Source organism: Aedes aegypti, chromosome 2 (assembly GCF_002204515.2).
Source record: "Aedes aegypti strain LVP_AGWG chromosome 2, AaegL5.0 Primary Assembly, whole genome shotgun sequence".
NCBI classification, from domain to species: Eukaryota; Metazoa; Arthropoda; class Insecta; order Diptera; family Culicidae; genus Aedes; species Aedes aegypti.
This window is the reverse complement of record NC_035108.1, coordinates 312,408,130-312,427,910: the sequence shown is the minus strand read 5'-3', so window position 1 is coordinate 312,427,910 and position 19,781 is coordinate 312,408,130. Positions and strand designations below refer to the sequence as shown.

The window sequence follows — 19,781 nt, the reverse complement described above, 5'->3', positions numbered from 1 at the left end:
ATTGAATGAATTGCTTGCTTTTCCCATAGGTATTCTCAAAAGGGCTTGTGCAATCTCAGTTTTAATCCGAATGAGCTCAGATTTTGGGAGGACACTCAGAATGTCATCTAGAATCTAATGAGCGATGTGGAGCAAAAATCATATTTTGAACCATGCAATGCCTAGTCGTGAACGTATTAATTGTTAGCTATTACCGTGGTGAATCAAAATCCGGACGGTACCAATACCAGGACACATTGATAATATTCATTAGATTATGCATAATTTGAATATTTTTATGTTTGGAATTTTTTCATAATCTATACATTAAATATTGAAGATTATTATACTATCATTTTCAATCTAGTTAACATTGTCTAATAATTAATAAAAATAACAACAAGTTAATTGTTTCTGTCGGACGTCATTCCATGTAAATTGTAGATTAACCCCAACCAAAGGTTGAAGAAAAAGTGTGTGAAGTATATTTTATGGAGTGTTTTGTACACAATTAAATACAGAGATATACTTTCAATGTTTCGTCACATAGCTGTTGTGAATTATGAAGCAAATGTGTATTCAAAGGAGTGTAAAGAGACTGTCCGGGATTATGGGCCAGTGTTTTTAAACCCGGACATCGTGTGGAATTGAAAGTGAATTAGACCGATTGTGGAAGTGTGGAACTAAAAAGTGAATTAGATCGAGAATCGAGATTTTGTCCCACACTAATATTCACGTGTGGAGCACTGTAGCATTATCCAGTGATTCCCAACTGAGTGACTTCAAAATAACTTTTTTCTTTTCATCTATACAAATCTCCAATATCTGCTCATATACGCCGAGATAAGTTACTACGCATTGGCGTAGCTAGGATTTCTTTCTGGATGGGGCCTAGGGGGACTAGCAATTTCTTGTTTTACAGAAGTAATGTCGGCTGCAATAATCACGATTTCCACAAATTTAAATAGTCTGCTTAGATTTGTAATGATTTTATTTGTTTGTGATTTTTTTCTTATCGCTGCACTTCAGTGATATTTGCAAATTTCATTTTTCCTTACGGAATGTATTCATTGTTTATTTGACAAAAATTCTTCCAAAGAACTTACAAGGTATCTCCCTTGTGATTCTTCCTCAAATTCTTCAGGTATTCAATCATGTGTTTTTAAGAGATTTATCGGAAAACTCCTACAGGGATCTCTTCATATTTGTTTGTCATACTTTTTCAGTGCTTCCTTCAAAAACTCCTTGATGTTTTCACTGAGTTCCTCCTAGGATTCCCGAGGAAAATCATTTCCGGGGTTAGAAGTTTTATTCAAACAATTTTTCTTATATCATTTTAGGCTTTAGGGATCAGACATTTTGTTTTGAAGAAACTGAATCAAATTGCTAAAAAAACTCTTGAAGAAATCCTGCTCAAGAATACTTTGAAAATTCTTTTCAACATGTTTACAGGAGGGTTCTCTACGTTCTTATTACATATAAATTCCAATTGATTGTTTAAAATATCAACCAGTTGTTCCTGATTATTTTCTTTAGGATTTTCTGGAATTACTGAGAAATATCCAGGATTTCCTGCAGAAAATTATCCAGGACTTCCTGCAAAAAAAAAAAACAATAAATGATTCTTCCAGGAGTTACTCCATAGATTCCTCCTATTGGTCCACATTATTCTTAGCGGTATCTCAGAGAAATTCTCCGCAAATCTATCTGCTTTCTTTTACAAAAAAATAACTCCTTATATGTTTCTACAAATCAATGATGTTGCTCCCCGCAATCCTTTAAAACTCTCTCGAAAATAATATTTTAAAGTTTTTTCAAAGGTGTCTACCTAAGAAATTTTTAGAAATTTCTAACATTCCTAGGTTTCTCGCGAAATACGTTATAGTGTACTCTCAAAACCTCTTTCGCGAAAAAAAATCAAAAATTTCCCAATCAATTTGTTGAAGGATTTCTTTCGAAAATTATATTGTTGTTCCCCTGGGATGTCATTCTGAGATTCCTTCGAAATAGATCAGAGATTCCCAAGTATTTTCCAGCGATTTTTTTTTCTGTAAACAGCACAAGCGATTCTTCTAGGGATTTTTAAAGAATATTTTTCAACAGGTTTACTGAGAGGATTTTGTAATTCATCTACAATTTCAAAAAAATTTCTCCAGAAATGAATCAGGTATTCTCTCGGGTTCTATGAATGTTTCTTCAGGAGTACTTCAATATTTTTTTCAAGGATTTCTTTACAAATTACTTGACAAATCACCCCATAGGGAGCTGGATCCTATTCTTGGCACTTTGCAGATATTTCGGCCGAGAAAAACCCTCCATGCCAAAATAAATCATGGAAGTGCCCAAGTTGCCCTGCACCCTATCCATATCCAATTTGTATCAGATTTCGAGAGTAACACATACAAAAAAGTGGTAGAATTTCTTGAGAAATTTCTTAGATTATTTCAGCTTAAATTGAATTCGGTAAAAAAAATACTCAGTCCTGTCAACAAATTTAAGAATTGAACATAGAATTTCTGAAATTTTTTGACGAGATTCCATGCGATACACCTACTTGACAGAAAAGTTAAACTGGTTTGTAAGATGGATTACAAAAATTGTTATTTTCTATTATTCTTTTATAATAAAAAATGATAGGCGTCAAAAGGAATGGAATTTTTATTGAAGGTATTTGTACATCTTAGAAAATGTTTTGCATTAACTATGGCGAAAATGTTTAGCATGGTTCTATGGCGAATAGAATAATGTAGAAACATTTTTTTCCCTACTTGAAGAAATTCCAAACATTTTTTTAAGGGTCTATTTTTAATTATTGTGGTAGGAGCTGTAGAAAATTAACACGCGAATATTGGCGGTATTTTTAAAGAACATTGCAAAAATCCGTAATGTAAGATTTTACTAAATTTAAATCTTGGAATGAAATTTTGCATTTCTTTGAAAATTTGTTGAAGAATTTCGGATGGATGTTCAGAAATCAGGACGTACAGAAGGACGTACGTAAGGTTCCCCGGGGCAAGTGGGGCATGGAAAAACGATAGTTCAAACAAATTGTTCAATAAAATTTTCACATGTCAATATTTTTTAAATTCAACAACACAATCACATTTTGGCACCATATTTGCTGGTGTGTGCATGAAATTGATCGAATAATTGCGAAATAGTGAAAACCTTAGATGAAAGTTTCAGAATGAGCCATTAGACGCAGTTATCTCGCTCAACGGGGCAAGTGGGACAGTTTCATGCGTCAAACCACATCAGTAAGTCAACTATTACAATAATAGGATTGATAAATCATAGATTTTTAATTTTGAGTACGTTTTTGATGTACATAAGGGATCTTTCATAAAATACTTTACGCTTTAGGAAGAAACTGAAAAATTCCTCAATAAAAGTGTAGAGTGGAATAAAAATGTTCAAAATATTTCATGTATAAGTTATTAATTGAAAAGTAGCACATAAACTTTCAATTATTGACGAAATTATAAATATGTTCTGTTATTATTTATATGCATGGCAGATTACCGCTTAATGGAGTGGAATTGTTTTCCGTAATTACTAAATTAGGAAGACATACCAAATAAAGTTCAATTAAAATAAAAAAGAAATCGTTCTCATGATGCATTTCAAATATCATCTCTGTCTTTGTTCAATTTTGAATTCGTATTCCAAACATAAAAAATAAATAAAAAATTATAGAAGAACTACACTTTTTTATCCATTTTATGCAAATTTGTAATTGATCTTTTTTTTTTGATAAAAATGATTTGTTTGAATGTTTTAGTACTACTCCCTTGGAAAATGTTTGAAACGCGTTAGGAAAAGTTTTGATTCTGGTTTTTTGTTTTGATAGGTCCCACTTACCCGGGTATAAAGATATTTTGGGATAAGTTAGACCATCGAAAATTTCAAATCAAATGAAAACAATATACCGGTTTATCGTTAGCAGCTTGTAACAATATTTAAAATTGTAGCTTATAGATGGAAATTCGATTAATAACACATTTATTTTTTGCGAGTCAATGCAAGACGTGAAACGTGTCACAATTTGTCATGCAAGTTGAAAATGGCGTTGAATTGACAACTGTTACACTGCCCATAAACGCATAATTGTCCCATGTGAATAGGAAATCCAACAAACATGAGACTGACATGCGTTTATGGGCAGTACATGAAACACATGGTAATAGAAATAACAATATTTTTGTAAAATTAATTAACTCATTACGCGTGGTAAAGATGGACAAATTATGAGTGAAATTATGAAAAAAAATCCACGTGCTCGGCTGGGATTTGAACCCAGGATTCTTGTATGCTAGACGAGCGCTTTACCAACTGAGCTACCGAGCCACTTGGTGACCCAATAACTGAGTTGGTTACAAGTTTAGAATCTTACAGACCACGCGGACCCCTTTCAATAACCAATATCCATCCATCTCATGTTCCTACACACGCGGAGCGAGCGAGTGCGATTTATTTAGTGTTGAAACTGTTTGCCTATCGTACCTACATCGCTTCCACAACAACTGTATTGTGGAAGAGTAAAGATGTGGGAAGGCTATCAACGTGTCGTTCTCACTCAAGTGACGACATGACTACTACAGAGAGGCAGTACACTCTAATATAAACTGACACTTTATATTGAGCTGTTCGGTAATCCAATCCGCATGGTTATTAAATTAATTAACTCATTACGCGTGGTAAAGATGGACAAATTATGAGTGAAATTATGAAAAATGTAGGTACGATAGGCAAACAGTTTCAACACTAAATAAATCGCACTCGCTCGCTCCGCGTGTGTAGGAACATGAGATGGATGGATATTGGTTATGAAAGGGGTCCGCGTGGTCTGTAAGATTCTAAACTTGTAACCAACTCAGTTTATTGGGTCACCAAGTGGCTCGGTAGCTCAGTTGGTAAAGCGCTCGTCTAGCATACAAGAGTCCTGGGTTCAAATCCCAGCCGAGCACGTGGATTTTTTTCATAATTTCACTCATAATTTGTCCATTCTTTACCAAGCGTAATGAGTTAATTAATTTAATAACCATGCGGATTGGATTACCGAACAGCTCAATATAAGTGTCAGTTTTAATATTTTTGTACTATTTTTTTCCTTTCTTTTATTTGATAGGCACTCCCGTGCTCTTGGCCCACTACTATGCCGAGTATCAATCTATTTATAGTTCATATTGCTATTTCTCTCATACCGAGCAGGTAGAGGAGAGTGCTGTCATTCGTCCAATCCATATCCACATATCGAAGTCCATTGGTGTGCGATGGTTCATTTTGCCATGTTTCCGTGTCGTGTGTGGCAAACAGCCTACAAAGAGGGTCAGTGTGTCTCAGTCACCATCCGATACTGACGAAGGATGGTTGTGTTCCCCAATACACGGTCCTTCGTGCGGCCGTCCTTCTGGTGGCTGGACGGAAGTTTTTTGTGTGGGGGGATTGGGAATCGAACCCATGACCTTCCGCTTGGCGAAGTGAAAGCGTAACCTCGAGGCTACGGGACCCCCCTAATTTTTGTACTCAACACATTCCTTGTCATTGTATCTTCAAACTTTCTAGAAAAATACCCTCATGAAAAACATTTCCTAAGTGAACTATGACGGAACGCCCCACTTACCCCGGATTATCACTTGCCCCGGGGTACCTTAGCTTAGCTTAGCTTAGACTGACTACACATATCAATGGTTGCTATTCCGTGATTGACCGAAGTCAGTGAAAATGCACAAAGAATCAACTAGAAGTACGGCTGGGATTGGCCATAATCTTCTTCAATGTGCATAATTCAGTGTCTCTTTTTATACAGGGTCAATAACGGCGCCGGCCACGTCCTTGCAGTCAGGTGGGGATTGGAAGAAGGAATGTTAGTGTGTAACCTTTGCTATTTGGAGACCGTGTTTGCCTCTGCATCTCCACAAAGGTTACTGGGAGGGATTTTTGTTAATGGGTAGGATCGTTGGGGTCACAGGATTCACTTTGATAAGCGATTAGACCATGATAAATAATTTGACGGGAGCAAAAGATCAAACACTACTACCTGCTTCGCGATCCGCACCACTAATCTTACCCCGGATTCTCACTTGCCCCGGGGTACCGTATAAAAATTCTGCAACTTAGCAGAAACCAAGGGTGGAGGGCGGCTGTCAAATGGGAGTAAATTGAAAAGCCGCCAGCCTAAGTCCAGAACCAGTTTTAAGGCTTAACGCGGAAAAGTAAAAAATATTATTCGCAAAATTACAGGTAATCAATGCGCTTGAAAAAATATTGTTTGCAAGCAGTCATTTGCTACGTGCTACTGCAGTGCATTGTTGGCAATTTAATCAGCAAATTCGGCTTAATTCCCAAAATAGATGTTTTCTTGAAAATTGATTACGCCTTCACCATTGTTTGGTCGTAATTTTGTATGGTTGTTTACTTTTTAGAACCAGCGACACGTTGGGGTAGCAGTAAAGAGCCGCCAGTTCCACCCTTGAGCAGAACTCCTAGAATTTACTTTTTTTTATTAGATTCTTTGATGTGGTTTTTAGAGTATGAAAATATTTTTGTATGAAGTTCTTCAAGAAAGTGTCGAAACAACGAAAGATAAGTGATTATTTCTAATATTTTTTTTCTAGATGTGAATGATTATAGGATAATAAAAACCTCTAAAGAATAAAAAAATAAAGAGATTGCTTGTGAATCTTTTTTAGAATTCCTTCTTTGACTTCAGGGTGGCCTCGAACTCTGCCAGGAAGCCTCTAGGAATTCCGAAATGGAATTAAACAAGAATTCAATTACAGATTATGGGTCTTGCCAACAATTGATTTGAGAATTTTGAGAATATTTCTAAAGGACTTTGGATGTACTCCGCGAAAAAAAACATTATAATATTGGGAAAACTATAAGTAGGAATTAAGAATTACGAAGGAATTTCCAATCGAAATTTCAGCAAGTATATATTTGTCAGGATCAATGAATTTTTGGAGGGTAGCGAGGAAAAACTTTGAACTTTTGAATTTGAAAAAAAAATAATTTCAAATATTTTTTTAGTTGAATTCGGGAATAAACCGTAAAATCGGGTGTAATTAATCAGAAGGGTGAAATTGATCATCGGTATCACACGATTTTATTTATTCATAATGGAGCAAAAACATAATGGAGCTGCAGTAAATAAACGTTGCTTGTCGTAACTATTGTCGAATTGTGTGTTGTGAAGTTTTTTTGCGTTAAAGAATGTTTATTACTATGAAATAACGTAAAATTTCAAAATCATGCACGGTGCAGTATTGACAAACCACCTATGAACTTCTATTTATTCAAGGATTTGAACATGGTTTAAACCTGAAAGTTTGTGAGGATGCTTGAGATTATCCCCAAACCAGATTTCATCACCAAAACTTGTACCAATTAGCTCATATGGTTGAAATAATTGAACTTCTGTCAGATATCATTGAATTCCTTAGGAAATTCCCATACATTTAGGCGTTTTCCGCATAATTCTTGATATTTAACTATTCGTTATTTATATAAATATTGCATTGTTAAGAATTTTACAAAGCATATTCGGATTCAGGGAGCTGAAATTTATCGTATAGAGTTGTTTTGGAAACTAACAATAATGGCATTGACAAGTGATCAATTTCACCCCGAAATGAGTTCCTCTGATTTTTTTATTTTAGAGGTATTTGTTAACACTAAAATGACATTTGTTAGAAAAATTCGGTACATAAGTCGATGATGCTCACCTTCGTACTTGTTTTCCTGCATTTAGTTGTTTGGCTTTGTTAACATTATAGAAAACAGACTAGAAAAACCGTGAAAAATGATCAATTTTACCCAAAATTACGGTATCCCGGAATCTATTTGTGGATATAAAAAAAGTGTTACCCTTTGAAAAATAGGCATAGCAGAAATGGTTGTTTCTTCAGGAGGAATTCACACTGAAAGCATGAACAAACCCCACAATATCAATTGACTAATTTGCAAGAGATTTATAGCTAAAGTTCTGAAGCCTTCCTTTGATATTCTTTGAGGGATTCTATTATACTAAAATTCTTCATGGAATATCAAAGAGTAGCTCCAAAAATGTTGCTTCAAATTTATTGAAAATTATCGAATACTTTTTGGAATTTCTTAAGATTTTAAAGCATAATAAGTTTTATTGGAAACCGAAGTTTAGAGTAAATAAATAAATTTGTTCATGAGAAAAAATCGAAATAAATCAAAGAAAGAATTTATTGCAAAAACAAATATGGTCGATTAGATTAAAGTAATAGAATAGTATGAATAGGCGCTAACATCGATTCTGACCACTATCTGGTGATGGTCAAACTGCGCCCAAAACTCTCCGTCGTTAACAACGTACGGTACCGACGGCCGCCCCGGTATGACCTAGAGCGGCTCAAGCAACCGGATGTCGCTGCGGCATACACGCAGCAACTCGAGACTGCATTACCGGAAGAGGGTGAGCTGGACGAAGCCCCTCTTGAGGACTGCTGGAGAACAGTAAAAGCAGCCATCAACGATGCAGCTGAGAGCAACGTCGGGTACGTAGGACGGAGTCGACGGAACGATTGGTTCGACGAGGAGTGCCAGGAGGTTTTGAAGGAGAAGAATGCAGCGCGGGCGGTCATGCTGCAGCAAGGGACCCGGCAGAATGTGGAACGCTATAAACGGAAACGGCAACAGCAGACCCGCCTCTTTCGGGAGAAAAAACGCCGCCTGGAGGAGACGGAGTGCGAGGAGATGGAACAGCTGTGCCGGTCTCAGGAAACGCGTAGGTTCTATCAGAAGCTCAACGCATCCCGCAACGGCTTCGTGCCGCGAGCCGAGATGTGCAGGGATAAGGATGGGAGCATTCTGACGGACGAGCGTGAGGTGATCGAAAGGTGGAAGCAGCACTTCGACGAGCACCTGCTGAGAGCACAGGCAATGAAGGACGGGACAACGGAGGAAATGCCTTCGTCAGTACTGCGGAAGATGGAAACCAACCAGCCCCCACTTTGAGGGAGGTTAAGGATGCCATTCACCAGCTCAAGAACAATAAAGCTGCTGGTAAGGATGGTATCGGAGCTGAACTCATAAAGATGGGTCCGGAAAGGCTGGTCATTTGTCTGCACCGGCTGATAGGCACAATCTGGGAAACAGAACAGCTACCGGAGGAGTGGAAGGAAGAAGTAATCTGCCCTATCTACAAGAAAGGCGACAAGTTAGATTGTGAGAACTTTCGAGCGATCACCATTCTAAATGCGGCCTACAAAGTATTATCCCAGATCATCTTCCGTCGTCTGTCACCTGTAGTAAACGAGTTCGTGGGAAGTTATCAAGCCGGCTTCGTTGACGGCCGATCGACAACGGACCAGATCTTTTACGGCAAATCCTCCAAAAATGTCGAGAATACCAGGTCCCAACGCATCACCTTTTCATCAATTTCAAGGCGGCAAACGACAGTATCGACCGCGTAGAGCTATGGAAAATCATGGAACGAGAACAGCTTTCCCGGGAAGCTCACGAGACTGATAAGAGCGACGATGGAAGGTGTGCAAAATTGTGTGAAGGTTTCAGGCGAACACTCCAGTTCGTTTGGATCCCACCGGGGACTACGACAAGGTGATGGACTTTCGTGCCTGTTGTTCAATATTGCGCTAGAAGGTGTTATGCGGAGAGCCGGGCTTAACAGCCGGGGTAACGATTTTTACGAGATCCAGTCAATTTGTTTGCTTCGCGGATGATATGGACATCGTCGGCCGAACATTTGAAAAGGTGGCAGACCTGTACACCCGCCTGAAACGCGAGGCAGCAAAAGTTGGACTGGTGGTGAATGCGGCCAAGACAAAGTACATGCTAGCTGGTGGGGCGAGCGCGACAGGGCTCGCCTAGGTAGCAGTGTTACGATAGACGGGGATACGTTTGAGGTGGTCGACGATTTCTTCTACCTTGGATCCTTGCTGACGGCTGACAATAACGTTAGCCGTGAAATACGGAGGCGCATCATCAGTGGAAGTCGGGCCTACTATGGCCTCCAAAAGAAGCTGCGGTCAAAAAAGATTCACGCCCGCACCAAATGTACCATGTACAAAACGCTCATAAGGCCGGTAGTCCTCTACGGGCATGAAACGTGGACGATGCTCGAGGAGGACCTGCAAGCACTTGGAGTCTTCGAACGTCGGGTGCTTAGGACGATCTTCGGCGGTGTGCAGGAGAACGGTGTGTGGCGGCGAAGGATGAACCACGAGCTCGCCCAACTCTACGGCGAACCCAGTATCCAGAAGGTGGCCAAAGCTGGAAGGATACGATGGGCAGGGCATGTTGCAATAATGCCGGACAGCAACCCTGCAAAGATGGTATTCGCTTCGGATCCGGTTGGTACAAGAAGGCGTGGAGCGCAGCGAGCTAGGTGGGCGGATCAAGTGCGTATCGATTTGGCGAGCGTGGGGCAGAACCGAGGATGGAGAGATGCGGCCACGAACCGAGTATTCTGGCGTGAAATTGTTGATTCAGTGTTATCTGTGTAGATGTTAACTAAATAAATGAATGAAATAGTATGAATTTAGGCGTTGTGCTCTAGTACTACAGTCAAATTGATCCTCGCCTACGTCAATGTTGCTCCGGTATACATTACATGGTAAAGTGCACACTTGATGTCCCGCATCCGGTTCGAAAGATCGCCAAGGCGCCCAGAGTGCGAAAAACAGTTACTTTACGAGAAAAACCGGCAAATGATTTCCCAACAGAATTTGGAACATGATGGCGAAAAGGTGTGATGGTTCAATGTATTCAATATAACAAATTTATTTTTCTTCTAGATATGACAATATGATTAAATCTTGGGAGATGGCTTCCATCATCGGACATAATCTTGAAATGTATTGAAGTTATTAAATTAAAGCTATTTGCTTTATGAATAAATAATTTTCTACGTGTGTTTTAAGAGTAAGCTGTTGCCCACTTAGAATTGGAACAAATATGTTTGGTTCTTACGACTTTAGTGGTCTTTAGAATCTGAACCGTCTATACGTGCTCTATAACAATAATAACATAATCATTACGCACAAACATTTGGATAACCCATCTTGATCAAGAATAGAAATTGCAAATTGTTAGGTTCTCCAAGAAATACTGTGTGGCTTGTACTGAATAAATACGAAGAAACTATTTCGACGGATTGCTAGCCACAAAGGAAGCGTCGGGCAGCTACTGTGCACCGTCAGCTGTAGATGAAAGTCAGGACCATTGATTCAAATCCAAATTTCTCCAATGGATTTGTCTTCGGATATTGAAGCCTACGATCATACCATGTCTGCAGATAGCCAAACAGAGAACAAAATTTGAGCAATGTGGCCATATTCCGTACCATGAAGCTGTTTGATCAAGCTGTGACAAAATTTAAGTATTTTTTCATAATGCGTGATACCCACCTAATCAATTCCAATTCAGTCCAATTTAGATATTAAAGGTTATTAGTGGAAGCTAAGAGCGAATGGAAGTATCGCCAAAACATTGACGAACTGTAAACTAAATGGGATGAACTCGTCAAAAATATGGATGAAAATAGTGTGCGCCAATTAATGAATCGTATTCTGGGAAAAGTCCATCAATTTCTTGTAAAAGGGGATGAATTTTTTTTTATTATTTTTTTTTGTAATTTTGTAATTTGAATTAAAACAGAATTGATTTTTGTTGATTTATATCCAAATTATTCCAATTTGTGTATGTTTCAATTCTGAATGGGCCACACATTACCAGTCGTACAAGCTACAGATTTGTACTATGCTATTTTTAGTTTTTCTTGGGGTTGTTTAACTCTATAGTAAGCGATTTCTTCGCCACCGTTTAAATCATAAACCTAGTTTAACTATATAGGTAAAATAAGGTGAAGAAATCGGTCCTAAGTGTAGTTGTGCTTGTAAAGATCGCGTTTTTAAAGATTTGTATTTTCTGCTTATTGCATGTTTTTAACTTGTTGCATCCGTTTTTTAATGAATAATAAACATACAATGCTTTCGTTTAAACGGTCAGTTCAAATTATCATGTACGCATTGAGAATTACACCAGCCGCCAGTTCCTACCTTTTGCTTTATCATTGAGATTTACCGTACGCCACTGCTACATAGAACCTGTTGCGTTTGTATTGCTTATGAGCCTGTACGTAAGACCAAGTGGTGGCAGACTGACAGCTTGGACTTTTATCGCAGTATAGATTTGTTGTCCATCGATTGAACGTGCATTTATCGGAACGTCTCGGACGCAAGTGTGAAATATTCCGTTCTAGTGACGATTCGAAATTTGTTCTGTGCCGCATAAGTTATAAAAGTGATCGGTGAATCATGAATGCAACATTCAAATTGAACACTGGACACATGATTCCGATGATTGGATGTAAGTTTTTTTCTGTTTCATTTTGCTCACTCTCATCAGAAGTTTCATTTTAAGCAAAGCTCTTGTGGAACAAATTCGTAATTTTGAAAACGAAATTATTTATTCATTCTACTGCATGCTAATTTCCATACCTTGACTGATTTAACCACCGATCACAAACGCCACTACAGTTCACTTTCAAAGCAATTCAATGCTTTTAGTCATATTTACAAAAGAAAAGATTGAATTTGAACGCTAAATCATAACAATTGCTCTTTTACTAATATACACAGTTGGTACTTATCAAGTACAACGGTAGCGATCTGATTTATCGAACTCTGGATTACGCACTAAAGGCTGGATATCGTCATATTGGTTAGTTGTTTGCAATATACAGGTTGTGGGTTTTGATTACATTTCACGAGTAACATTTTTATTCCTTTCGACAGACACTGCAGTAGTTTATCGTAACGAGGAGCATATTGGAAATGCTTTGAAAAAGTTGCTCCCAAAGTATAATTTGAAACGGGAAGATATATTCATTACATCGAAGCTAAGTAAGTTAAATTACCACAAAAGCAGATTAAGTTCTGAATTGCGTAAATTAGCATAGTTCACTCACGTTTTTTCTAGTATCTCAAGTAAACAAAGGCGAGGCATTCGTGGAGGAACTCGTTCTAAAGTCATTGGCCAATTTACAAACAGAATATATTGACCTTTACCTCGTTCATTGGCCCGGCGTGAGTGGTAAGCGATTTTTACTTGATCTCTTTGGACACAGTTCGTAACTGTTATGTCACATTGCGCAAACTGTTACGCACTGTTCCATTTGTTCGTATTTGCAGGACTGCAGGACTAATTTTGTGTGATAATGTGACTTAATTCGTTTTCAGGGTTACAAATATCCCATCCAGACAATGTCAAGTATCGTAAGTGCACGTGGAATGTGCTATCTAGACTACATCGCGAAGGCAAATGTCGGTCAATCGGTGTTTCAAACTATACCGTCAAGCATATTCGAGAACTGTTAGCTGATTGTAACGGCGTGCGACCAGCTGTTAATCAGGTACGGTTGTCTTATGTTTAAGGTTTGGGTATAACGATGATTTACTATGAAAACATTTGTAGCAAACATCTTTCTTTATTCATTTTCTGACATTCATCATAATGACAATCATTATCATCGCATAAAATCACAAGTTTCTATCGCTAGAACTAGTCCAACGGTTTTGCCGTGGTTTCTTTTACACAATATTGATATACCTTTCAATCACACACATTCTAGTCATATTATTCAATGATTATCAAAGCCATTTAACCGAGTGCAGTTGTGTTAAAGATCATTGAGAGCTCATGTTAAAGATCATTCATTGTCATGATGAACCGGTCTTATAAAGATAATGACACAATCTGATGCATTTTGCTATAAAATAGAGTAGTTCAATGAATGTCACTGCAATTAACCCACTGATCTCGTCACTTAAATAAGTTGTGCGGTATACTCAGAAAACTAGCGCGATCGTTTATTTTTCACCGACAACTTGCAAAAGATTGGTGTGTTTTGAGAATGACACTACCAAGACAGCCAGGCTGACTAGTATTCATTGCTTTCTTATTCATGCTCCCTCTTACTTCGAGCAAAATAGACCGATATACCGATAAACAAATTCAAAATATAATTATCACGGTCGATACCTTTGTATGTAAGATAATCATATCGTTAGTTGATTAGTCAAGACAAGTTTTGATCTAATGAATTTATTTTTCAAAGTTGTACGATTTTACAGTATTTTTCATAATTTATGAAAAGAAAATATTTGCTGAATCTCGTTTAATTTATGATCTCGCCCTAAAAGCCATTGGTAACCAAGTGTGTAGCTTGTTGTTACTGAACAAACGAATGAATTTACACATTATTTAACACTACTACGATTAAGAGAAGATCCTCATCTTTCACCCAGTGGTGACAGTGCTGTGAAGGCTGTAAACATTCGACATTATTCGCGATGTTCGTTTCGCTTCCGTGGTCAGTCTTGTGACTCTAATATTCTCCTATGAACCTTTATATGGGGAAAGGGCAGAAATACAAAAATAAACTTTTTTCAATTTTTTGCCGATGAAAGATTTTTTAATATTCTACCTGCTTTTTTTGACTACCAAGGCTAACTTTTAGTGAAAAAAGATCGGAGGTTCATGCAAGTTCGATAATATGTGTGTTTCAGCACTCCGTGCGGCCTGCGACTCCATTTTGTGCGGCCTGCGATAAATTTGAAAAATCTTTCACTACACTAAGTGAATATTTTAGGTGATACTATATAATACATTTTGACAATCAAATATTTTTGTTTAGTGTTAGAATGTCTATATGGTCGCAAATTGCACCAGAGCGTTAGGAAGTGTTCTACAAAATTGCACATAACTTTCGATTAAAAAACATACACCTCTATTTGTTTCCTATTTTGTGTAAAACTAGGTCAGCTATACAATGATGCAAAAACTTTTTAAACCGGTAGTTGCAAACACCATGAAAATTCAGTTTTTACGATAAAATCCAATAATGCAGCCAAATTTATTATGGCGACTTAATATTTTTATTTTTGCAAATGAAGCTCCTATGTTTTCTCTTTCCAAAACCGTGTTATTGTAAAGGGATAATTGAACACATTTCTGAGTTATGGCAGTTTGAGTGAGCCAAGAATTGACAAAATCGAGGTGTCTCCAAAAAATGTTTAAAATATACTATCAATTTGACCAACCGAATGCAGTTTCTTTACTTACTCGACAGGAGATTTCGAATGAGCATAAATTTGAACATTTTGAAAGACCAAGTGAAAATAGTGGACCGGTCTCAGCGAGAATTACTCATAGTTTTCTAAACTTAAACAACTTAAATAGTTACAAATGCACATTTTTCACAATAATTTTAAACTCATTTTTTCTTCATTGCTTTGTTCTTATTTTAAAGGTTGAATGGCACCCACACTACTTCCAGCTTGAGCTGTTGGATCTGTGCCGTTCGGAAGGCATTTTTCTGCAGGCGTATTCTTCTCTCGGAACATCCGGCAGCAGCAGCTTAAGGGAAGATCCCGTCGTGGCCGACGTAGCATCACGTCTCGGTCGATCATCAGCCCAGGTTTTACTCCGCTGGGCATTGCAACGTGAGATTGGTGTACTGCCCAAGGCCCGATCCCAAGATCGGATCGAAGAAAACATTGCTCTTGACTTTGAAATCCCATTGGAAGATATGAAACTGCTCGATGAGCTGAAGAATACAAGCGGTATGAAGTACGCTTGGAACCCGGATGCTGTTGTTTAATGGACGAAACTCGTTTTAGAGCGTTTCATTAGCTTAGCTCTTAATCGCTTTCATTTATCACTTGGTGCCTTTGTTAGTGTTGTTATATAATATTTTCTTTTAAGAGGTGATCTGTTAACTGTTAATTACTTATTATAACCAATAAACATTTATACATTTTATAAAGTGGTTGCAATCATGGATTTTGCAAATAGAATTTCGGAAATATGCCTTGCAAAGTTTGACCAGCTGCCCAAACGGGAAAGCCGAAGGCAGGCTTTGAGTGGACGATTTTATCAGCGATAGTGAAGGCTGAGTCCTCTGCAGGTGTACAGAAGCTGGATGTCGTTTCTCTTGGAACCGGAACAAAATGCTTGGGAGCCAATGAGCTATCGGAGAAAGGTGATGTTCTCAATGACAGTCATGCTGAGATCATGGCACGAAGAGGTTTTCTGCGGTATCTGATGAACGAAATGAAGTTAGGTTTATCAGATCATTCGCATATTTTCGATTACGAGATCAAAACAAAGAAGTTTCGTTTGAAAAATGAAGTGTTCTTTCATTTTTTCACGACGCATAGCCCATGCGGAGACGCCAGCATTTACGAACAAGCTGACAAGTCATCGCAAGATGAGCCACCAACTAAAAAGATAAAGTTAGATGATAAGACAAGTGAGATTGGATCCATAATCATTGATCGCGCAGAAGGAATGACTGGTGGAAAACTACTGCAGTGTTCAGGATCAGATCTGATGGCACAAGATGTAGGGATGATAAGAACCAAACCCGGAAAAGGTCAGAGAACACTTTCAGTATCGTGCAGTGATAAGATGGCTCGATGGAATGTACTTGGCGTGCAGGGTTCGCTGCTTATGTCGTTACTGGTGCAACCAATTTATCTAGAAAGTATCACCTTCTGCGATGGAACCGAGTACAGCAAAGAAGCTACGGAACGAGCCTTATGGAGACGCTGGGAATCGGCGTTGGACAACGATTTAGTGATAGAACCATTTAGAATGCATAAACCCAAGGTTTGTGTTGCTTCGAATAAGCAATTGTTTCGTTTTCGAAAACAATCGAAGCCTGATGATCCACTGAAATTCCAACCAGCACCAGGAGGAATTGTTTGGTGTGCCGGAATAGAGGATAGGTGAGTAAAAGTCAATTTTCAGGCGTAACATTTTTAAGGGTCTTTTTGCGCGACATTGATTATATTGTAGGGTCAAATGGTCCAAAATGCCACTTTAAGGATTTGTGTCGTTTTCTCCTGATGAGATCCACATTTCAACGCCATTCGAAGTCTTAACAGTAACTTTACCATATTTGCTAGCGACCATCATGAAAACATTTCCCAAATTTGAGTTTTTTGACGTTGGATAACGTCTTACAGCAACATATTGGGGTACAATTTCGAAAAACGAAAAATAGCTCGCATCACGAAAAGTGGTTAGATTTTGACTGTTAACTTACTAACGCCCGGATAGATTTTCAAGATTCTTGCACCAATCGATTGGAAATCTTTCTACGAATCTATTCCAACAATGAAAACCATTGATTTTCATGACTAAACTATTGAAAAATTGGGAAATATCGAGATATGTCTTATTTTTCATAGAAAAGCACATTTTTCTTGTGTATTCCTGACACAGACATCATTGCGCGATATCTTAGCCACTTTCGTCATTCAAAGGGAAACGCCCCTTTCGGTCCTCTTCTTCTCTTTATTATCTCGTGTTCAGTCGAAGCCAACCAAACTCCACTTCACGCGCACGACAGCATTTTAATTCAATCGTCTTCGGTAATCATTTGGTGTGTTTCTGTCTAAGAATGGAATGGAAACCCAGTTCGATCGATTGTGACTACCACCAACCGTCCTTTTCAGGACGACAATTTCATTTTGAAAGAGAGTTATGAGAATTTTACACCGTGAAGAGCGACATTACTGGTGAATGGATGTGATGGATTTATATTTCGGACAGTCATTTGCATGCTATCACTCATCAAAAATAGGGTCAAAAATAGTGCTTTTCGAGAATCACAGAGTCAAGAAATCAAATTCCCATCGCGCTCGCACAGGGTATTGTGTTGACATTGTGTGCATGAGAGATAAATTGCAGACCGCACTAGAATGAAGAATCCATCCCGGTTTGCCTCGCATTTAGCGATGATTGAATAATGCCGTTGTCGTCGTCGCTAACCACATGCATGCCAAAGCGATCAGTATCAACTTGTCGAATAGAAAGCTAGAACTTATCAGCAACAGCTATGTTGATTATTTGATTTGGTAAGAAATTTTCGATCGAATCTAAATACGCGCACAGAGAAGACTACAAAAATACTACCGCCGCCCGACGGGAACCTAGGTAAAACTTTGATTGCCATTTCTCTCCGTTGGAAAACTAATCATCCGAAATTTTAATTGGCAATTCAATAAATAAATTAATTAATAAAAATAGGTGAAATATCTTTAGCCGTAACTCTTTTACGTGGGAATACATTGTTGTGGCTTTGAAAAGGGCCGTTTTACTTGCAATTGTGCCCCAAATCAATTTAAACTTGTTCGCCACGGATACGACGAGCCAGCTAGAAGGCCTTCTGCATGATGGTGACACGGTTGGCGTGGTTCGCTTCCTGCCGGGCCATGACGGCCAAGCTCTGTAATCGCAGATCGGTCTTGAAGTCCTGAGAGATTTCACGGACCACCCAAGAAACATTTTTTTTTTCATTAATAAAAATTCCTCAGAGCTGTTTTATTACATAATTATTTGATTAATAAATGACTTAGTTAAAATAAAACATTTATCAAAGCCTTATTCGACCAGAAATAGAGAATATATTCAACAACAACCATTTTAATAACGTTATATAATACATGTTTATTCAATGATCTTACCTTGGCTGTTCAACAATTGTGACATGTTATTTCGAAACTGTTGAAGAAAAGTTGTTGATGCCATTATTACTTATGATTACGAGTATAGAAAATAGTAGGCTTTGTTCAGCATTAGCTCAACGGAAAATCATGCTGAAACAGTCGGTTTTGGTGCTGTACTCTCAGCGCCATTCAGGTGCTCGTCGAAGTGCTGCTTCCACCTTTCGATCACCTCACGCTCGTCCGTCAAAATACTCCCATCCTTATACCTGCACATCTCCGCTCGCGGCCGAAGCCGCTGCGGGATGCGTTGATCTTCTGATAGAACTTACGTGTTTGTTGAGACCGGTACAGCTGTTCCATTTCCTCGCACTCCGTCTCCTCCATGTGGCGTTTTTTCTCCCGAAAGAGGCGTGTTTGCTGTTGCCATTTCTGACTATAACGCTCCACGTTCTGCCGGGTCCCTTGCTGCATTCTTCTCCTCCAGAATCTGCCCACATTCCTCGTCGAACCAATCATTCCGTCCACTCCGTCTTACGTACCGACGTTGCTCTCAGCTGCATTGTTAATGGCTGCCTTTATTGTTCTCCAGCAGTCCTCTAGAGAGGCTTCATCCAGCTCACCCTCTTCCGGTAATGCAGCCTCGAGGTGCTGCGCGTATGCCGCTGCGACATCCGGTTGTTTGAGCCGCTCTAGGTCATACCGGGGCGGCCGTCGGTACTGTACGTTGTTAACGACGGAGAGTTCTGGGCTCAGTTTAACCAGTGCAGTCCATAAATCAGAATGTGGTCGATTTGTGGTTCTATGGGCTGTGGTGATCTCCAGGTGTATCGGTATGGAAGGTTGTGCTGGATGTAGGTGCTACGAATGGCCATATTCTTAGAGGCGGCGAAATCAATTAGTCGTAAGCCGTTTTCGTTCGTCAGCCGGTGGGCGCTGAATTTTCCAATATATTTTAGTCGGTCTGAACTCCTCCTCCTGGCCAACCTGAGCGTATAGATCTCCTATTATGATTTTGACGTCATGGCTTGGGTAGCTGTTGTACTCGCGTTCGAGTTGCGCGTGCAAAGCGTCTTTATCATCATCAGTGCTTCCGGAGTGAGGGCTGTGCACGTTTATTATGCCGTTAGGCTTCAACTTGCACATTCTCTAATTGATCGACGACAACCCGATCACGCGCTTCTGCATGTCACCCATCACTATAAAAGCTGTTCCTAGCTCGTATGTGATGCCGCAGCTCTGGTAGATGGTATGGTTACCTCTAAACGTTCGCACCATTGATCCCTTCCAACACAC

General features: G+C 38.9%; 1 protein-coding gene across 1 annotated transcript; it reads left to right on the top strand.

Annotated features, from left to right (window-relative positions):
- The first annotated feature begins 12,138 nt into the window (after window positions 1-12,138).
- LOC5568977 (NADPH-dependent aldo-keto reductase, chloroplastic) lies at window positions 12,139-15,799 on the top strand. Its single transcript, XM_001658219.2, is given in 7 exon segments — window positions 12,139-12,339; window positions 12,612-12,628; window positions 12,630-12,693; window positions 12,768-12,875; window positions 12,952-13,065; window positions 13,212-13,384; window positions 15,284-15,799. Coding segments are annotated over 7 exon segments (879 nt in total). The 5' UTR covers window positions 12,139-12,287; the 3' UTR covers window positions 15,635-15,799.
- Window positions 15,800-19,781: the final 3,982 nt, after the last annotated feature.